General features: G+C 49.5%; 1 protein-coding gene and 2 non-coding genes across 3 annotated transcripts; all 3 read right to left on the bottom strand.

Moving 5' to 3' along the window:
• Nucleotides 1-377: 377 nt before the first annotated feature.
• On the bottom strand, nucleotides 378-19,601 carry KANSL2 (KAT8 regulatory NSL complex subunit 2). The gene is made up of 9 exons (XM_031064555.1): nucleotides 19,009-19,601; nucleotides 15,644-15,822; nucleotides 14,775-14,889; nucleotides 14,240-14,403; nucleotides 11,755-11,921; nucleotides 10,033-10,129; nucleotides 5,024-5,277; nucleotides 2,086-2,271; nucleotides 378-1,180 (listed from the first exon to the last, which is right to left on the bottom strand). The coding sequence occupies exons 1-9, from the start codon at nucleotides 19,257-19,259 to the stop codon at nucleotides 1,091-1,093; spliced, it is 1,503 nt and encodes a 500-aa protein (XP_030920415.1). The 5' UTR covers nucleotides 19,260-19,601; the 3' UTR covers nucleotides 378-1,090.
• Nucleotides 1,289-1,418, bottom strand: LOC115948903. The gene has a single exon (XR_004082663.1). It is a non-coding gene; the product is annotated as a small nucleolar RNA SNORA2/SNORA34 family (small nucleolar RNA).
• LOC115948902 lies at nucleotides 9,829-9,957 on the bottom strand. Its single transcript, XR_004082662.1, has one exon. It is a non-coding gene; the product is annotated as a small nucleolar RNA SNORA2/SNORA34 family (small nucleolar RNA).
• Nucleotides 19,602-20,001: the final 400 nt, after the last annotated feature.

A 20,001-nucleotide genomic window follows, 5' to 3' on the forward strand; every position in this document is an offset into this window, starting at 1 on the left:
AGCGGTCGGGTCTGACAGCAGCGGGGTCCGGGACCGGGGACACCGAGACCCCCCCAGGGAACCCCAAACACCCCTCAGTGAACCCCAAACACCCCTCAGGGAACCCCAAACACCCCTCAGGGAACCCCAAACACCCCAGGACACCCCAAACATCCCACAGGGAACCCCAACCAGCCCCAAACACCCTGCTCAGGACACCGAGACCCCCCAAGGGCACCCCAAACACCTCAGAGAACCCCAAAAACCCCAGGACACCCCCAAACATCCCCCAGGACACCCCAACCAGCCCCAAACACCCCCCAGGACACCCCAAACATCCCTAGGGAACCCCAAACACCCCAAATCCCGGGCTCATCACGACACAAGGACACCGAGCACCCACCTCCATCGCTTTATTATGGGGGGGACACCCACAGAATGGAACCTCTGTCCCCCCAAAACCTCACAGGGCCACATCAGCACACCCACCCGCCAGGGTGTGGCAGAGACCCCCAGAATTTGGGGATTTCAGTTCCCCAGAATTTGGGGATTTCAGTTCCCCAGTATTTGGGGATTTCTGTTCCCCAGAATTTGGGGATTTCCCTCCCGTGGCCATTCCATCCCCATGGAGGACAGGAAGGTCTGGAGCCCCATCCTGGGGTTTTTGGGGTTTCTGTGGCTGCAGAATCAGCAGATCCGGAGCTGCAGCTCATCCTGACACTGGAGAAGGTCTCAAAACCACCCAGGTCCCACGGTGAGGGTCCCCCAGAATTTGGTGATTTCTGTCCCCAGCTCCATCCCCACAGAGGACAGGAAGGTCTGGATGGGGTTTTTGGGGTTTCTGTGGCTGCAGAATCAGCACAGCAGCTCCTCCTGGCACTGGAGCAGCTCTCCAGCCCCCCCAGGTCCTCCAGGTGTCCCCCAGAATTTGGTGATTTCCCTCCCGTGGCCATTCCATCCCCACAGATGTTGGGAGGCTCTGGAGCCCCATCCTGGGGTTTTTGGGGTTTCTGTGGTTGCAGAATCAGCAGAGCTGGAGCTGCAGCTCCTCCTGGCACTGGAGCAGCTCTCCAGCCCCCCCAGGTCCCACGCTGAGGGTCCCACACCGGGCTCAGCCCACAGCTCCCGGCTCCAGGCTCCCGTTGGCTCCCTTGGCTGGGCTGGTCGAGGCCGTTCCCTGTGGCTGCTGCTGCTCCTGGGGCTGCAAAGGGAGGTGACACTGCTGGGACAGCACAGGGCAAAGGGAGGTGAAACTGCTGGGACAGCACAGGGACGTGGCAGGGGGTGCTGGGAGCCAGCCTGGGGCGGGCAGTGTCACTCCCACACGAACTGGGAACTCCACGGGGTGGGAGCACCAACAGACCGGGAGGGATTTTGCTCTGGGCTCCTGCTTGAAACCAACAGCTACAGAAAAACTGGGGGTCTTCAGTCAGAGCCCCTCCCCACCCCAAAACCTGGCTTTTACACCATGACAGGACAGTGGGTGACATCCCCTGTGCCTGTGGGGACACCCCAAAGAAGCCCCAAGTTCCAGACAGAATGAGAAATTTCAGTTATCCCAGTGAAAATTAACCCACCCCAAAGAAGCCGCAGGTTCTAAACAGGAACAAATTTCAGTTATCCCAGTGAAAAGTAACTCCAAGGAAAAAAGGAGAGTCCCTGGGATGTGTCCCCCTCACCCCAAAACTTGGAGCCATGACAGGACAGTGGGTGACATCTGGGTGACATCACCTGCCCCTGTAAGGACACCCCAAAAAAGCCCCAGGCTCTAAACAGGAACAAATTTCAGTTATCCCAGTGAAAATGAAAACTAAGACTCCAAGGAAGAAAGGAGAACCCCTGGGCTGGGAAACAACTCCTTTAAACCCCCCCAAGCTGGGATTAAGAGGTTCCAAGGGCATCCCAGACATCCCCATTGTCCCAGACATCCCCAGGACGAGGGTGCCACCCACAGAGCCACCTCAGGGGCTGCCACCGCCACCCTGGCACTCCTGATGCCACCCAGACCACGGGCACACCCAGGCTCTGGAGCTGCTGAGTGGGAGGAAGAGGAGGGAAGAGAAGAACCCATCCCAAGGTGGGGGGATCAGTCCCACCCGGCCATACCTGGGCAGAGCCCTGGGCTGCAGGGATCAGGGGGGTGCAGGAGCTGCCCCTGTCGGGCTCCTCCAGGGCCAGGATGTCGATGGGAGCCTCGGCCATGTCCCTCAGGGATGGATCCAGGCTCACAGAAGGGTCAAAGAGCAGAGGGGACGGGGGGCACTGCATCCCATCGCCCACCACGTCCAGGTCCTGGCAGGGAAAACACAGCTCAACAGGAGGAGGGGGCTGAGGAGGCTCTGGAGTGGCAGGAAAGGGAGGAGGAAGGCAGGGAGGAGGAGGAGGAGGAGTGGGAACCATGCCAAGGGGGTGCCTGGGCAGGAACACACCCCAGGAACCCCCTCCTCCTCCTGCAATGCCATGATCCCGGCTGGCACTGCTGAGGGACACACCAGCTGGAGGCCAGCGCCATGTGCTGTCCCCAAAGTGTCCCTCCAGCACCTGCAATGGCTCTGACAGGGTCCAATCACACCTTTCTGGGGACCCCCAGAGCCATCCAGGATGTCACACACATTCATGGGGACCCCCAGATCAGTCCTTGCTCTCCAGGATGTCACACACATTTCAGGGGACACTTGGGACATCCCCACTCTCTCCAGGATGTCACACACACACTTCAGGGGACCCCCAGATCAGTCCCCCATCTCCTGGATGTCACACACATTCCTGGGGACCCCTGGAACATCCCCACTCTCTCCAGGATGTCACACACACTCCACGGGACCCCCCAGAGCAATCGAGGATGTCATACACACACACCTGGGAACCCCCAGAGCAATCCCTGCTCTCCAGGATGTCACACACATTCATGGGGACCCCCAGAGCAGTCCCCCATCTCCTGGATGTCACACACACTCCAGGGGACACCTGGAACATCCCCACCATCCCCAGGATGTCACATACATTCCAGGGGACATCTGGAACATCCCCACCCTCTCCTGGGATGTCACACACATTCAGGATTCAGGAGAGGCTGGGATTTGTGAGAAACTGGGATTTGTGAGAGGCTGGGATTCAGGAAAAGCTGGGATTCAGGAGAGGGTGGGATTTGTGAGAAGTTGGGATTCAGCAGAAACTGGGATTCAGGAAAAGCTGGGATTTGTGAGAGGTTGGGATTCAGCAGAAGCTGGGATTCAGGAAAAGCTGGGATTCAGGAGAGGGTGGGATTTGTGAGAAGTTGGGATTCAGCAGAAACTGGGATTCAGGAAAAGCTGGGATTCAGGAGAGGCTGGGATCTGTGAGAGGCTGGGATCTGTTTTGGCTCCAAAGGGGGTTTGACACGAGGGTGACATCCCCGTGACTCAGGAGCGGCGCCTCCCCAGCCCGGCACGAGGTGAGACACAACACAGATGCCCTCAGGAGCTTCCATGAATCTGCAGCACTCCAGAGGGAGCTCAGAACCCTCTCAAAGGACAGGATGAGGGAAATCAGTCTTGTTTTTCCTTTCTAACCCCAAAAAATCACCTCGTGTTTGCACAGAAAGGGGCTGGGATCTGATCTGACCCAGCTCCTGCTGTTGGAATTCCCTTCTCCATCACCAAATTCCAAAGGAGATCCAAGGTTTGCCTCCAACAGCAGAGCTCAGGAGCACCCAAACTCTGAGGGGACACTGACAGGAGCAGCTCCCCTGGATCCTGCTGCTCTGCTTTTGCCTCAGTGCATTCCTGAGGCTCTGAGCTGTGTTGGTTTAAATGCACAATAATGCCACAATAATCCGGGGATTAAAATCTTCATGTTTTCCTCGTGCCAGAGAAAGTGGGGGTGGGGGGGAAATCCTCTTTTTAAGAGGCCTCTAAAGGCATTTAAATGAGCACAGCCATTCCAAAGAAGCAGCCACCAGTCCTGGAATAGCTCCTAAACTTTCCACATTCCTGCATTTTCAGACTCCCAGGATGCTTTGGATTGGTTGGGAATGTAAAGATCATCCAGTTCCACCTCTGCCATGAGCAGGAACACCTTCCACTACCCCAGGTGGCTCCAAGCCCTGTCCAACCTGGCCTTGGACACTTCCAGGGATCCAGGAGCAGCCACATCTTCTCTGGAAGAACCATGAAGAGATTGAAAGAGGTTGAAAAAGAGGAAGGGGTGGGAAGGAAAGGATGGGGATCAGAGAGAAATGGAAGAGGAGGGAGGGATGGGAAGAAAAGTTTGGAAGAAGTGAATGGGGATTGAAAAAGAGGAAGGGGTTGGAAGAAAAAGATGGGGGTCAGAAAAAGAGAAAAGGATGGAAGAGGAGGAAGGAATAGGAAGAAAAGTTTGGAAGAAGTGAATTGGGGTTTAAAAAGAGGAAAGGGTGAAAAGAAGAGAAAGAGATTGAAAGAGGTTGAAAAACAGGAAGGGGTGGGAAGAAAAGGAGAAAGAGAAATGGAAGAGGAGGAAAGGATGGGAAGAAAAGGTTGGAAGAAGTGAATGGGGATTGAAAAAAGGAAGGGGTGGGAAGAAAAAGATGGGGGTCAGAAAGGGAGAAAGGGATGGAAGAAGAGGAAAGAGTTGGAAGAAAAAGTTGGGAGAAGTGAATGGAGGTTGAAAAAGAGGAAGGGGTGAAAAGAAGAGAAAGAGATTGAAAGAGGTTGAAAAAGAGAGGTAGGTTGGAATAAAAGGATGGGGATGAGAAAAGGAGAAAGAGAAACGGAAGAGGAGGAAAGGATGGGAAGAAAAGGTTGGAAGAAGTGAACGGGGGTTCAAAAAGAGGAAGGGGTGGGAAGGAAAGGCTGGAAGAACGTCCTCTCCCATCCCAGGTGGGCTCTCAGGTGGAAGAGGAGGAAAGGGTTGGAAGCAGTGAATGGGGGTTCAAAACCAGGAAGGGGTGGGAAGAAAAGGATGGGGATCAGAAGGGGAGAAAGAGAAATGCAAGAAGAGGAAAGGGATGGGAAGAAAGGGTTGGAAGAACCTCCTCTCCCACCGCAGGGGGGACCTGGAAAGCACTCCCAGCTTTGCCACTTACATCACTGAATTCCAGGGGCAAGCTCTCGGTGGGCTGCAGCTCGGCCGCACTCAGGTACAGCTCCGTGGGGGCTGCCCCCAGCTCCTGGGGCACAGCCAGCACCTGCTCTGGCACGTACATCTGGGGGGGCAGCCGCAGGTGCAGGGGGCAGCAGGGCTCCTCTGACAGGCTCACGGGCACGGGCTTGTTGCAGGGAACCTCCTCAGAGCCCTGGCAAGGCTTGAAAAGGGTCTGGTTGGTATCCTGGCAGATATCTGGGAACAGGAGGTCAAGGAAAGCAGCAGAGGTACAGGCAGAGAATTGGGGTGATCCCATACTGGGGAATCCTTGATCCCACATTGGGAGTCATGCCATATTGGGGAATCCTTGATCCCATATTGGGGGTCATCCCGAGCTGGGGAATCCTTGATCCCACATTTGAGGTCATCTCATATTGAGGGTCATTCCTGAGCTGGGGGATCCCTGATCCCATATTTGGGGGTCATCCCTGAGCTGGGGAATTTTTGATCTCATATTAGGAGTCATCCCATATTGGGGAATCCCTGATCCCATATTTGGGGGTCATCCCTGAGCTGGGGAATCCCTGATCCCATATTGGGAGTCATGCCATATTGGGGAATCCTTGATTCCTTATTTGGGGGTCATTCCTGAGCTGGGGAATCCCTGATCCCATACTGGGACTCATCCCTGAGCTGAAACATCCTTAATCCCATACTGGAGCTCATCTCTGAGTTGGGGGATCCTTAATCCCCTATTTGGGGGTGATCCCTGAGCTGAAGAATCCTTAATCCCATATTTGGGGGTCATCCCCAAGCTGGGGAATCCTTGATCCCATATTGGGGAATCTTTAATCCCATATTTGGGGATCCTTGATCCCATTTGGGGGTGATCCCTGAGCTGGGGGACCCTTGATCCCATATTTGGGGATCCTGGATCCCATATTGGGGCTCATCCCTGAGCTGAGGGATCCTTGATCCCATTTTGGGGTTATCCCTGAGCTGGGGGATCCTTAATCTCTTATTTGGGGGTCATCTCTGAGCTGAGGAATCCTTGATCCCATACTGGGGGTCATCCCATATTGGGGAATCCTTAATCCCATATTTGGGGATCCTGGATCCCATATTGGGGAATCTTTAATCCCATATTTAGGGATCCTTAATCTCCTATTGGGGCTCATCCCTGAGCTGAGGGATCCTTGATCCCATTTTGGGGTTATCCCTGAGCTGGGGGATGCTCAATCCCTTATTTGGGGGTTATCCCTGAGCTGAGGAATCCTTGATCCCATACTGGGGGATCCAGAGGGATAAACGCTGAGAAATGCTCCCAATTCCCCCACAAATGGTGTTAAACCCTCCCAATTTCCCCCAGATCAGGAATGCAGATGCCAGAGCTGCACCCCAATGCCCAGGGATGTGGGTGACACCATTTCCACGATGGAAAACTGGGACAACAGCCACAACCCCCCACCATGGGGGCTGGCAGATGTGGCTGGATCCCTGGAAACCACTCAGATTCTCAGCTGGGTGGCACAAAGGCTCAGGATTAACTTTTGTTTGCAGAAATCCATGGGAAATGAGCAGCTCCAGCCCCAGGGGCAGGGAGATCCCAGCACACACAATGCCTCTCCCACAGCCAGCGTTTTACTTATGCTGTTTCTATTTTCTCGTTGCGTTTTCCTTCCCAGTGGAAAACCTGTTCCTGCCAGAGGTGTAAATGGGATTTCCTGCCTTTAATCCCAAACAGAAACTCTGCTTCAATTGCATCACACTTGCACAGTGATCCAGAGGCAAAGGAGCTACAGATGAGAACCCAGCCTGCTCTGAACCCATCACCTCCCAACCCCTTCTTCCTCTTCCCACACCCATCCTCTTCTTCCAAGCCCTATTCTCATCCCATCCTCCTCTTCTGACTCCACTCCTCCTTTTTCTCCTCTTTTAATCTTTCTCTTCTTCCCACCCCTTCCTCTTGTTCAACCCCAATTCACTTCTTCCAACCTTTTCTTCCAACCCTTTCCTCCTCTTCCATCCTTTTCTCCTCTTCTGATCCCCATCCTTTTCTTCCAACCTTCCTCTTTTTCAACCCCCATTCACTTCTCCCAACATTTTATTCCTATTTCTTCCTCTTTTTCCATCCCTTTCTCCTCTTCTGATCCTGATCCTTTTCTTCCTCTTTTTGAACCCCCATTCACTTCTTCCAATCTTTTCTTCCCATCCCTTCCTCTTCTTCCATTTTTTTTCCTTTTCTGATCCCCATCCTTTTCATCCTTTCCTTTTTTTCAACCCCCATTCACTTCTTCCAACCTTTTCTTCCCATCCCTTCCTCCTCTCCCATTTCTCTTTCTCCTTTTCTGATCCCCACCCTTTTCACCCCTTCCTCTTTTTGAACCCCCATTCACTTCTTCCAACATTTTCTTCCCATCCCATCCTCTTTTTCCATCCCTTTCTCCTCTTCTGATCCCCATCCTTTTCTTCCAACCTCTTTCTCTTCCATCCCTTTCTCCTTTTCTGATCCCCATCCTTTTCATCCTTTCCTTTTTCAATCCCTATTCACTTCTTCCAACCTTTTCTTCCTGTTCCTTCCTCCTCTTCCATTTCTCTTTCTCCTTTTCTGATCCCCATCCTTTTCTTCCAACCCTTTCCTCCTCTTCCATCCCCTTCCAACCAGGATCATCCCAACTGCAATTTCCTCACACAGCAGTGTGGGAGGGGGGGGGAAAAAAAAATCCCAAATCCACATAAAATTGGGAAAAGACACCAAATTTAAGCCAGTTTCTTAAAGCTGGCTGGGTTTGAGATTCACCCCTCCCTCCTCTCCTCCCTTCTCCAAGGATTTCTCAGGAATTCACTTCCTGGCAGGCTGTGGGGAGCCAGAATCCGGGCTGGCAGCAAAGTCAGAGCCCACCAAGAGAAAAGGACCTGGGACACCCAAGGGAAGATGTGGTGAGGGAACAGGGAGTGGGGAAATCAGATTTTCATCTCCTGGAGCAACTCCCAGCTCCAGCACTGACTTTACTGGTAGCCAAAAGCACAGATTGCCAAGAGGACAAAAACCCCAGGCTCCATCTGGAACCTCCCAGCTTTCCCCCATCCCTTTAATGCCCTGTCACAAACAATCCAGCTCCTGGAAACAAACAGAGCCCCAGAAAAGCCACAGATGTTATCAGATGTTATCAGCTGCCCCAGGAAAAGCTTGTTTGTGTCACTGAGAGGCAGACCCAGCTCTTCCCTCCCTCCCCGGAGCACCAGCTGCCAGCAGCAGCTTCTCTGGCTGTTTTATGGGATTTCTCCTGGTTTTATTTTGAGGTCTGTGGTGGTTAGAGAGAAACAAAGGCAGCTTCCAGCTCCTGCTCCCTGCATAGGGCTGGGGAAGTATGAGAACTCCAGGGAAAAAAAACCCCAAGGGCTCTAAAAAATGCAGAATTTCCCAAGAAATCTGAAAACTCTTCAAGACCCAAGAGGTCCCAAAAACTCAGGAGCTCCTGCAGACCCAGGAGCTCTCACAAACCCAGCAATTCCCACAAACCCAGAGTTCCAAAAGACACAGGAACTCTGATAACCCCAAGAGCTCACACAAACCCAGCACCTCCCACAAATCCCTGAGCTGGGGAATCCTTGATCCCATATTGGGGAATCCTCGATCCCATATTGGGGAATCCTTGATCCCATATCGGGGGATCCTTAATCCCATATTTGGGGGTGATCCCATATTGGGGGATCCTTGATCCCATATTGGGGAATCCTTGATCTCATATTGGGGGATCCTTGATCCCATATTGGGGAATCCTTGATCCCATATTGGGGAATCCTTGATCTCATATTGGGGGATCCTTGACCCCATATTGGGGAATCCTTGATCTCATATTGGAGGTCATCCCTGAGCTGGGGAATCCTTGATTCCGTATTTGGGGTCATCCCATACTGGGGAATCCTTGATCCCATATATTCATCAGGAGGATTTCTGAATTGATCAGGAGGAATTTTTGAGCTTATCAGGGATTTCTGAATTCATCAGGAGGAATTTCTGAACTCACCAGGAGGATTTCTGAATTCATCAGGAGGATTTCTGAACTCACCAGGAGGATTTCTGAATTCATCAGGAATTTCTTAATTCATCAGGAGGAATTTTTGGGCTTATCAGGGATTTCTGAATTCATCAGGAGGATTTCTGAATTCATCAGGAGGAATTTCTGAGCTCATCAGGGATTTCTGAGCTCATCAGGAGGAATTTCTGAATTCATCAGGAGGAATTTCTGAATTCATCATGGATTTCTGAATTCCTCAGGAGGAATTTCTGAATTCATCATGGATTTCTGAATTCATCATGGATTTCTGAACTCATCAGGAGGATTTCTGAACACATCAGGAGGAATTTCTGAATTAATCAGGAGGAATTTCTGAATTTATCAGGAGAATTTCTGAATTCATCAGGAGGAATTTCTGAACTCACCAGGAGGATTTCTGAATTCATCAGGAGGATTTCTGAACTCATCAGGGATTTCTGAATTCATCAGGAGGATTTCTGAGCTCATCAGGGATTTCTGAACACATCAGAAGGAATTTCTGAGCTCATCAGGGATTTCTGAATTCATCAGGAGGAATTTCTTACGTGGAAAGGGTGGTCAGACATTGGAAGAGCTGCTCAAGGAGGTGGAATCCCCATCCCTGGAGGGGATCCATGCACATCCCCTCAGCTCAGGCCTGCCTGGATTCTCTGTTTCCAAGTGAAATTCCCACTTTGGGATTTTTGGGTGCTCTGGATCCAGGAGACCTCGACAGGAGCACCCCTGGGACCAGCCCAGCCCAAACTTTTGTTGCTCCCACACGAATTGGCTGATCCATGGGATGGGAGCACCAACAGACAGGGGAGACATTTCCTCTGGGCTCCTGCTTGAAACCAACGGCTACAGCAAACCGAGGGCCTTGATTCAGGGCCAGGGAGGGAGAAAAGAGGCACAGCCAGGGGGAAAACTGCTGCAAAACACCCAGGGAGAGGTTGGGATCAAAGGATACGTGTGAGGCAGTGCCGGGTCAGCGGCAGGGATGGGTTGGAGCATCGCACATCGTCCACAAAGGCCAAGCAGCGCTGGCTGGAGCGGGTGGTGTGAGCCTGAAATCATGGAATGGTTTGGGTTGGGAGACACCTTAAAGCTCCTTTTCCCACAGCAAGGACACATTCCACTGTCCCAAGCTGCTCTAAGCCACATCCAACCCGGTCTTGAGCACTTGAGGAATAGGGCAGCCACAGCTGCTCTGGGAAATCCATTCCAGGGCCTCCCCACCCTCACAGGGAGGAATTTGTTCCCAATATCCCATCTAAACCTCTCATGTCTTAGTTTAAAACCATTTCCTCTTGTCCTGTCACTGGATGCCTATTTAAAACTCCCACTCTTTTTTTATTGAGCCTCTTTTAGGCACTGGAATGGACTCACTCAGAGGCAGGAGCTCCCAGAGACCCAAGAGATCCCAAAAACCCTGAGAGCCTTGACAAACCCATGAGGTCCCATAACCCATGAGCTCCTACAGACCCAGGAGCTCCCAAAAACCTGAGAGCCTTGACAAACCCATGATCTTCCATAACCCAGGAGCTCCTACACACCCAGGAGCCCCCAAAAACCCTGAGAACCTTGACAAACCCATGAGGTCCCATAACCCATGAGCTCCTACAGACCCAGGAGCTCCCAAAAACCTGAGAGCCTTGACAAACCCATGATCTTCCATAACCCATGATCTTCCACAACCTGTGAGCTCCCAAAAATCCTCAAGCCTCCAAACACCCTGAGCTCTCTTTTCTCCAGGATGAGCTCCCCCAGCTCCTTCATTCCTCAGGAGTTTTCCAGACCCTTCTTGTGCTCCAGTCCCTTTCCCTTCTCTGGATTTGACCCTCAAAATCTTTCTTGCTGCAAGGAGCCCAAAACCGACCCCAGCATTCAAGGTGTGGACACCAAGAGCTCCCACAGACCTCAGAGCTCTTGCACACACAGGAGCTACCACAGATCTAGAAGCTCCCACAAACCTCAACAACCCCAGGAGCTTCTCCACAACAACCCCAGGAGCTTCTCCAAACCCAAGAGCTCCCACAACAATCCCAGGAGCTGCTTCTCCAAACCCAAGAGCTCCCACAACAATCCCAGGAGCTGCTTCTCCAAACCCAAGAGCTCCCACAACAATCCCAGGAGCTGCTTCTCCAAACCCAAGAGCTCCCACAACAATCCCAGGAGCTGCTTCTCCAAACCCAAGAGCTCCCACAACAATCCCAGGAGCTGCTTCTCCAAACCCAAGAGCTCCCACAACAATCCCAGGAGCTGCTTCTCCAAACCCAAGAGCTCCCACAACAATCCCAGGAGCTGCTTCTCCAAACCCAAGAGCTCCCACAACAATCCCAGGAGCTGCTTCTCCAAACCCAAGAGCTCCCACAACAATCCCAGGAGCTGCTTCTCCAAACCCAAGAGCTCCCACAACAATCCCAGGAGCTGCTTCTCCAAACCCAAGAGCTCCCACAACAATCCCAGGAGCTGCTTCTCCAAACCCAAGAGCTCCTACAGGAGCTACAAGAGCCTTGTAGGAAGGACAGGAGCTACCACAGATCCAGAATCTCCAACCCCAGAAGCTTCTCCAACCCCAGCAGAGCGGCACCCTTGCAGGAAGGGCGTTCCATGGGACAATCTGCCAGAGCCTGGGGTCACTCCCAGAACGACAGGAGAGGACAGAGCCCTCCAGGACGTCCCCACGGACCTGCTGGGCCGCGCCGTCGGTGGCCAGGACGCGGCGCTCGCGGAGCTGCCGGTGCAGCAGAGCCTCCACGCCGTAGCGCTGCCGGTAACGCCGGAGGCACTTGAGCCTCTTCAGGTTCTCCCTCTCCTTGGCCATCAGCCCCTCTGGCCCTGTCAGGAGGCTGCTCCCTGCAGGAATAAAGGAAAAGTCAGGAAATCTGCCTGGATTTGGGGGATTTGAGGGCTCCATCCGCAGCACCAGCTTTGGGTGACGCCTGGCGGTGCAGGTTCCGTCCCAAAATTCATCCTGACCTCTCCTGGACCACCAGGAACCCACAGAGTATTTTTAAAATCTCCTTTAAAAATAATTCAAGCCGCTCCTGTGCACTGTGATTTCAGCAGAATAGAAATTTGTCAAATTCCAGGGCACTCCTGTGCGAGTTCTGGAAGCTTCCTGCCAGCATTCCTGGTGTAATTACAGGGCAACGCTCAGGATCTGCTTTTCTCTGCCTCATTTGCTAAAAAGAGTTCTGCAAAATTGGTATGTACCAAACTCCTGGTTATTTTTACTTGAGCCTGAGCTGAATTATGGCGTTTTCCAGGATGAGCTATTAAAGGATGATGCTGGAAAAAAAGAGCCCTTTGCTCTGCAATACTTTGGATCGGTTACACAACTCGGTTTTGCCTCTGTTGAACTGGGAATTCCTGCTTTCAAAAGCACGCTCTGCACAGACAGAATGCCAGCAGAGGCAGAGGGAAAGCTGCTAAGGAGGAATAAGCCAGTACAGCAGCACTGGTGTTACTGGAACCAGCTCCTGTCCACACACCAAGGGCCTTATGGATGAATATTTTTTGTTCGTAAAAGGAAAAAACAGGAAATCCCAGTACAAAATAAGCACTTTTGTCTCAGAATTACCATTATAGCTCATTTCCTGCCAACGCTGCAAGCTCTGAAGAGCAAAGAAATGCACAAGCTTTGGAACTGCAGTGATAGGGATCTCTGGGCACAGGACCAGCACAGAATCATGGAATCACTCAGGCTGGGAGAGCTCTCCGGGATCAGAGTCCAACCTGTGACTGATCCCCACCTTGCCAAGCAGATCAGAGCACTGAGTGCAATGTCCAGCTGTTCACCGAACACCTCCCTGGGCATTTCCAATGCCTGACCACCTTTTCCATACAGAAATCCTCTTGATGCCCACCTCAAACTTCCCCTGGCATAGTTTGAGGCCATTTCCTTTTGTCTCCTTTTGTCTTGTTGTTCCGTGGGAGCAGATATATTACACTATTTATAGTATTATAGTATAGCATATACTGTATTACACTATAATATACTATACTATATACTATATATATTATATGCATATACTATGATATTCTATATATTATATGCATATACTATGATATTCTATACTATATATATTATATATAGTATAGAATATCATAGTATATGCATATAATATATATAGTATATAGTATAGAATATTATATTACATACATATACTATATTATATACATATACAATGATATTCTATACTATATATATTATATTTACTATATATATTTATATATACTATATATAGTATATACTATATATATACTATATATAGTAAATACTATATATAGTATATACTATATATATACTATATATAGTATATACTATATATATACTATATATAGTATATACTATATATATACTATATATAGTATATACTATATATATACTATATATAGTATATATAGAGTATAGTATCTATATATACAGTACCTATATATAGTATATAGATTATATATATAGTATAGCACATACTATATTATACTATAATATACTATACTATATACTATATATATTATATATATACACACGTACTATTATATTCTATACATTCTATATACTATATATATGGTACTATATATACACTATATATAATACTATACTATAATTATACTATAATTATATATGTATAGGGTTATACTATATGTAGTATACTATATATATAGTATATACTATATATAGTACATACTATATATAGTATACCATATAATATTCTATACTTTATATATTCTATGTACTATATATAGTACTATATATACACTATATACTATACATTATATAGTACATTATATAGTATAGTATAGTACACTATATTATACTATACATTATTATTATAGATGTACTATATTACAATACATCTAAACAAAGGAGGAATGATGAGGAGGACTCCATCAATATCGTCGATACCTGACCCCCATCTGGCTGCACTCTCCTGTCAGGGAGTTACAGAGTGAGATGGTCCCACCTGAGCTCCCTTTTCTCCAGGCTCAGCCCCATCCCAGTTCTCCAGATCCTTCTCCTTGTGCTCCATCCACTTCCCCATCTCCTCAATGAAACACTGAGTGTGGAACCCTCCCCTTACCCTGCTCTGAAATCTGCCTCTAGAAAGGCCCAAATCCCCCATTTTTAGCAGATTTCTGTGCCCGCCCTCAGGCAGGAGGTCTGGGCTCACCGATGGCCTCGTGCTCTCCCTTCCTGCTGTGCAGGAAACGGCGTTTCTTCTCCTTCAGGAGGTGCTGGAGCCGCTTGAACTGGTCGATGTAGAGGGACTGGAGGCGGATCAGCTTCTCCCTCATGATCAGAGCCACCTCCTCAGCTGTGTACACACCAGCATGCCTGGAAAACCCAGGGAAATAGGGTCTGTTTGGGGGGGTTCCTGGAGACTGATCCCCCCAAAGGGTGTGGGGGTCCCTGAGGGTTGATCCCTGAAGGGTCTGGGGCTGCTGAAGAGTCTGGGGGTCCTGCAGGAATAAACCACCAAAGGGTGTGGAGGCGCCTCAGGGTTCATCCCTGAAGGGTCTGAGGATCCCATGTTTTTTTTCTGCTCAAGAGTCTGGGGGTCCCTCAGGGATGAGACCCTAAAGGATGTGAGGGTCTCTCAGGGCTGATCCCTGAAGGGTCTGGGGATCCCGTGGGTTTTTTCTCAAGAGTCTGGGTTCCAGGCTGAGCCCTCCCAAAATATAAATTTAACTACTCCCCCAGCCTACTTGAGGGGATCTTCCTGGTCGCTGTCGATGCTGTCAGCTTCACTGTCAGGGTCCCCACGCCACGTCTGTTCCACGGTGACAGGGTCCTGCTCGCAGTCACTCCAGCTGTCCTCGTCTGCAAGACACAGCAGCAGAGTGACGGGACACTGTCCCACACCCCAGGATGGCCAGGGACACCCTGGAGCTCAGCCCCATCCCAGGATGGCCAGGGACACCCTGGAGCTCAGCCCCATGGAGCTGAGCAGGCTCTGCCTCATGAACAGAGGGAATTTTCCACCCCAAAACTCTGAGTGAGGGACATGGAGCAGGAAACAACAGGAAACCTCCCAGTTTGGAACAACCAGAACAACCAAAACACACTGGGAATGATGCTTCAGCCCTCCCAGGAACCACAGAATTCCAGAACACACTGGGAATGATGCCTCAGCCCTCCCAGGAACCACAGAATTCCAGTCAGCATTGGGGGCTCTTTGGGATCAGTTCTTGGGTTAAAAGGGGAAATAATCCAGGTGCCAAAAGGGGATCAGTTCTTTGGGATCAGTTCTTGGGTTAAAAGGGAAAATAATCCAGGTATCAAAAGGGGATCAGTTCTTGGGTTAAAAGGCAAAATCTAGGTGTCAGCTCTTAATTGGATAGTTTAGTCTTAAAAGACCTTGGAACAAGAGACTGTTGGCCATTTTGTGCCTTGCTGCTGAACTCACAGCAGTGAGGCTGTTTTTCTGATAAGAAATAATAAACACTTGAGTCTGAACACGAATTACTGTCTCAAGTACCTGCAATCCAGACCCAGAAAACCCAACAACAAGTACCCGCACAGGATTTGTAAAAACCAGAGGCTAAAAGCTCAAGGCAAGGGGCTCAGAGCTCACCCAGGATGCGGCTGGCCTCGCTGCGGCTGCTCTCGGCGCTCTGGCTGCCCAGCTCTGCCCGGGCATAGGAGCTCAGCTGGCACAGCAGGGTCTCACCCACGGGCCCGGGGTTGGATTTCTTCACCTGAGCCTGCAGTGCCAGCGCGTTGCGCCGGGCGTGCTCCGCGCAGAACGAGGTGCTGTGGGACAAAGCAGGGCTCAGCATCGTGCAGGAATTTGGGTAGGAAGAAGGTAAAAGCTGATTTGAGCACCCCACTCCTCCCCAGCCTGGTCTCCCAGCTGCTGCTGCTGGAATCCCTCCACCATCACCAAACAGTATAGCTGTGCTGAGGAGGAGGAATGAAGAGGAGGAATGATGGAGGACGAATGATGAGGAGGACTTCATTGATATCAGAAGGCTAATTAATTACTTTATTATACCATACTATATTATAGTGTAGTATATACTCTATATATATACTATATATATAGAGTATATATACACTATATATACTATATATATGTATATATGTTATATATACATGACATAAATGTAGTATATACTATATATATAGTATATATAGTATACTACACTATATATAATATATACTACACTACATACTACAATATATATACATATACTATATTCTATATATTATATTTATAGCACTATATATACTATATATATTATACTATACTATAATTATACTATATATTATATATATGGGGTTTACTATATATATAGGGTTATACTATATATAGTATACTATATATATAGTATATACTATATATACACACACTATATATATTATACTATACTATATTACATTACATCTAAACCAAGGAGGAATGATGAGGAGGACTCCATCGATATCAGAAGGCTAATTAATTACTTTATCATACTATATTATAATATTATAGTATAGTATATACTATATTATATTATACTATAATATACTATACTATATAAGATATATATAAGATATACTATACTATATAAGACATATATATACATATACTATAATATTCTATACTATATACATGCCATAATACACTATATATACACATATACTATTATATATTCTATATATTACTACATATGATATATATAAACATGTACTATAATATTCTATACTACATACTAAATATTCATATTCTATATACAGTATACTATATATGTAGTATATGATATATAGTATATACTATATATACACTATATATTATATATAGGGTTATACTATATATAGTATACTATATATATAGTAGATGCTATATATAGTATATACACTTAAATATTCTATACTATAATATCCTGTACTATTTTACATTACATCTAAACTGAATGTGCCAAGCACTCAACCTTGCACACAACATTCTGAAACTCGTGACTGTCACAACACACACACACACACAGCCCTGACATGCCAACAAAACAAAACATCATCACTTTGGGTAAACAATCTCCATGTTGCATTCTACTTTTGCACAAACACAGGCACAGCAAACGGTAAGAATTGTTTTTCCTTCCTCTGAGGTTCAGAGAATGTGAATCCCAGAAATATTCTTGGGAACAATTGGGCCTTGCTTTTCTCTGTGAAGAGAAATGTGGCTACAAAACACCAAATCACAGCCCAGGTTTGCCTCCATCAGCAGAGCTCAGCAGCCTCAGGAGCACCCAAATTCTGAGGGGACACTGACAGGAGCAGCTCCCCTGGATCCTGCTGCTCTGCTTTTGCCTCAGTGCATTCCTGAGGCTCTGAGCTATGTTGGTTTAAATGCACGATAATGCCACAATAATCCCGGGATTAAAATCTTCATGTTTTCCTCGTGCCAGAGAAAGTGGGGGTGGGGGGGAAATCCTCTTTTTAAGAGGCCTCTAAAGGCATTTAAATGAGCACAGCCATTCCAAAGAAGCAGCCACCAGTCCTGGAATAGCTCCTAAACTTTCCACATTCCTGCATTTTCAGACTCCCAGGATGCTTTGGATTGGTTGGGAATGTAAAGATCATCCAGTTCCACCTCTGCCATGAGCAGGAACACCTTCCACTACCCCAGGTGGCTCCAAGCCCTGTCCAACCTGGCCTTGGACACTTCCAGGGATCCAGGAGCAGCCACATCTTCTCTGGAAGATCCATTCCAAGGCCTCCCCAGCCTCACAGGGAGAAATTTGGTCCAAATATCCCACCTGGGCCTGCCCCCTGGCAGTGGGAAGCCATTCATCCCTTCCACCCCTTGAAAATAATCTATCTTTCCTGCAGCTCCTTTAGACACTGTAAAGCCACAATTAGGTCACCTCTGAGCTTCTCTTCTCCAGAACAATCCAAATTCTCTCAGCCTTTCCTTCTAAGAGAGCTGCTCCATGCTCATCTCTGGACTTATTCCTACTGCTCCACTTTTTTTCCCTGAGCTGGGGGTTCAGGAAAAGCTTCCTGAGCTCTGGAGGCAGCTCTGGACGCAGGGTTTCACCTGAGCAAGGCACCTGGCACCTGGAATCTCTCACAGCAGGTCCAGTCTGGGAATGCTGAGATCCCACCCACCACTGTGGCAACATCGCCTCTGGCACCAGCAGCGGGGAGTAAAAAGAGCTTTTGGTTAAAGACAGTGAGGTGGGTGAGTTTTTGAGCTCTTCTCCTTCCAAATGTCCTCACTGGACTCTGCCTTCCCCACATTTTCTAGCACAGGGACCAGGGTGGAGACAACCACTGCCCACACCCCAGTAAATCCTGGAAGCAATGCTCCAGTCAGGAATCTGTGCTCTATCATCCACAACTGTTCCACCCCTTGAGCATTTTAAAGGCCTAAGGGAAGGAGCAGCACAACCAGGCCAAAGCTCCAGAGGGATCTGAGTGGCTGCTCTGGGGATTATCCCCTGGCACAGGATGTGCTGGGATGAGGGAGGGACTGCACACACAGATCCAGGGCAGGGCCTGGAGCGCTGCAGCCACCTTCTGCTGGGTCAGGGCACAGCCCACAGTCCCCAAATAATTCCATGGAGTCTTTCTCCAGCTTAAAAACATTTTGGAAAAAAGGAGATGCTTCTCAGAGGTAACCCAAATGCAGCAGCTGAAAGAGAAGAATCATGGAGTATCCTGAAAGGGACACACAAGGATCATCAAGTCCAACTCCTGGCCTTAAACAGGACATCCCAAAATGCCACCATGTTCTTGGGTGCATTATCCAAACACTCCTTGGGCTCTGGCAGGGCTGTGAGTGTCACCACTGCCCTGAGGAGCTGCTCAACTGGGGGAAGAACCTTTTCCCAAAATCCAGTCTAAATCCCCCCTGACACAGTCATTCCTTCAAAAGGGAAGACAAAGAATAAAACCTCCCCCCGTTTTAATTCCATAGAATTTAGAATTGGAAAACCAGGAGGAAAAGCCACTCACCCATCCTTCTTCTCAGGTTTGGGAGCAGCGTTGGGACAACGCTTCCCGTTCTTGGTGGACACGTAGCTGCACTGTTTGAAGGGAGCATTCCTGTCCTCGAGGATGTGCTTGATGCAGAATTCCTGCCCCTCCAGGCGGGGCTGGGAGCAGGGCCGGGGGCTGAAGGAGCAGGCCAGCGGCTCCTGAGGCCGCGGCACCGGGGTCAGGCGGCCCCGGCTCGTCGGCAACACGTGAATGCGGATCCTGTTCATGCCGACGCTGCAGAGCAAGGGAAGCAGGGGAATAAAACGCTGATAACAAAGAAAAGTAGCAGCGGGAAAGAATTTGAATCCAAATCTGAGCCCTTCAGCAGAAGATGAGGCTGCTCCTATGGAGGTAATTGCCAATCATGCTGGAGGGAGATTTTAGCCCTGCAGGAATCCGGGGGGGATCCTCTTGTCCCAGTGAACCCTCAGTGCATCTCCTGGGTGCTCCCAGCGCCTCTATCCCCATGTGTCCCGGTGACTCGTCCTGCCCCGCCGCCTGTGTCCGTGCACGCCGCCGTACCGGGGCATCCCCGGTGCCCATGCAGCCCCAACCACGCTCTATCCCGCTCCTTTCTGGTGCTCATCCCGCTCTATTCCGGTGTCCCCCAGTGCGCATCCCGGTCTATCCCCGGGTTTATCTCGGTGCCAACACTGATCTATCCCCGCCTCTATCCCAGTATATCCCGGTCCACCCCAGCCTCTCTCCCGGTGCCCATCACGGCATATCCCAGTCTCTCTCCCGGTGCCCATCCTGATCTATCCCCGCCACTATCGGGGTACATCCCGGTCCATCCCAGTCTCTCTCCCGGTGCCCATCCCGGTATATCCCGGTCCATCCCAGTCTCTCTCCCGGTGCCCATCCCGGTATATCCCGGTCCATCCCAGTCTCTCTCCCGGTGCCCATCCCGGTATATCCCGGTCCATCCCAGTCTCTCTCCCGGTGCCCATCCCGGTATATCCCGGTCCA

The sequence above is a fragment of the Geospiza fortis genome, unplaced genomic scaffold, assembly GCF_000277835.1.
Source record: "Geospiza fortis unplaced genomic scaffold, GeoFor_1.0 scaffold599, whole genome shotgun sequence".
In the NCBI taxonomy this organism is placed as follows: Eukaryota; Metazoa; Chordata; class Aves; order Passeriformes; family Thraupidae; genus Geospiza; species Geospiza fortis.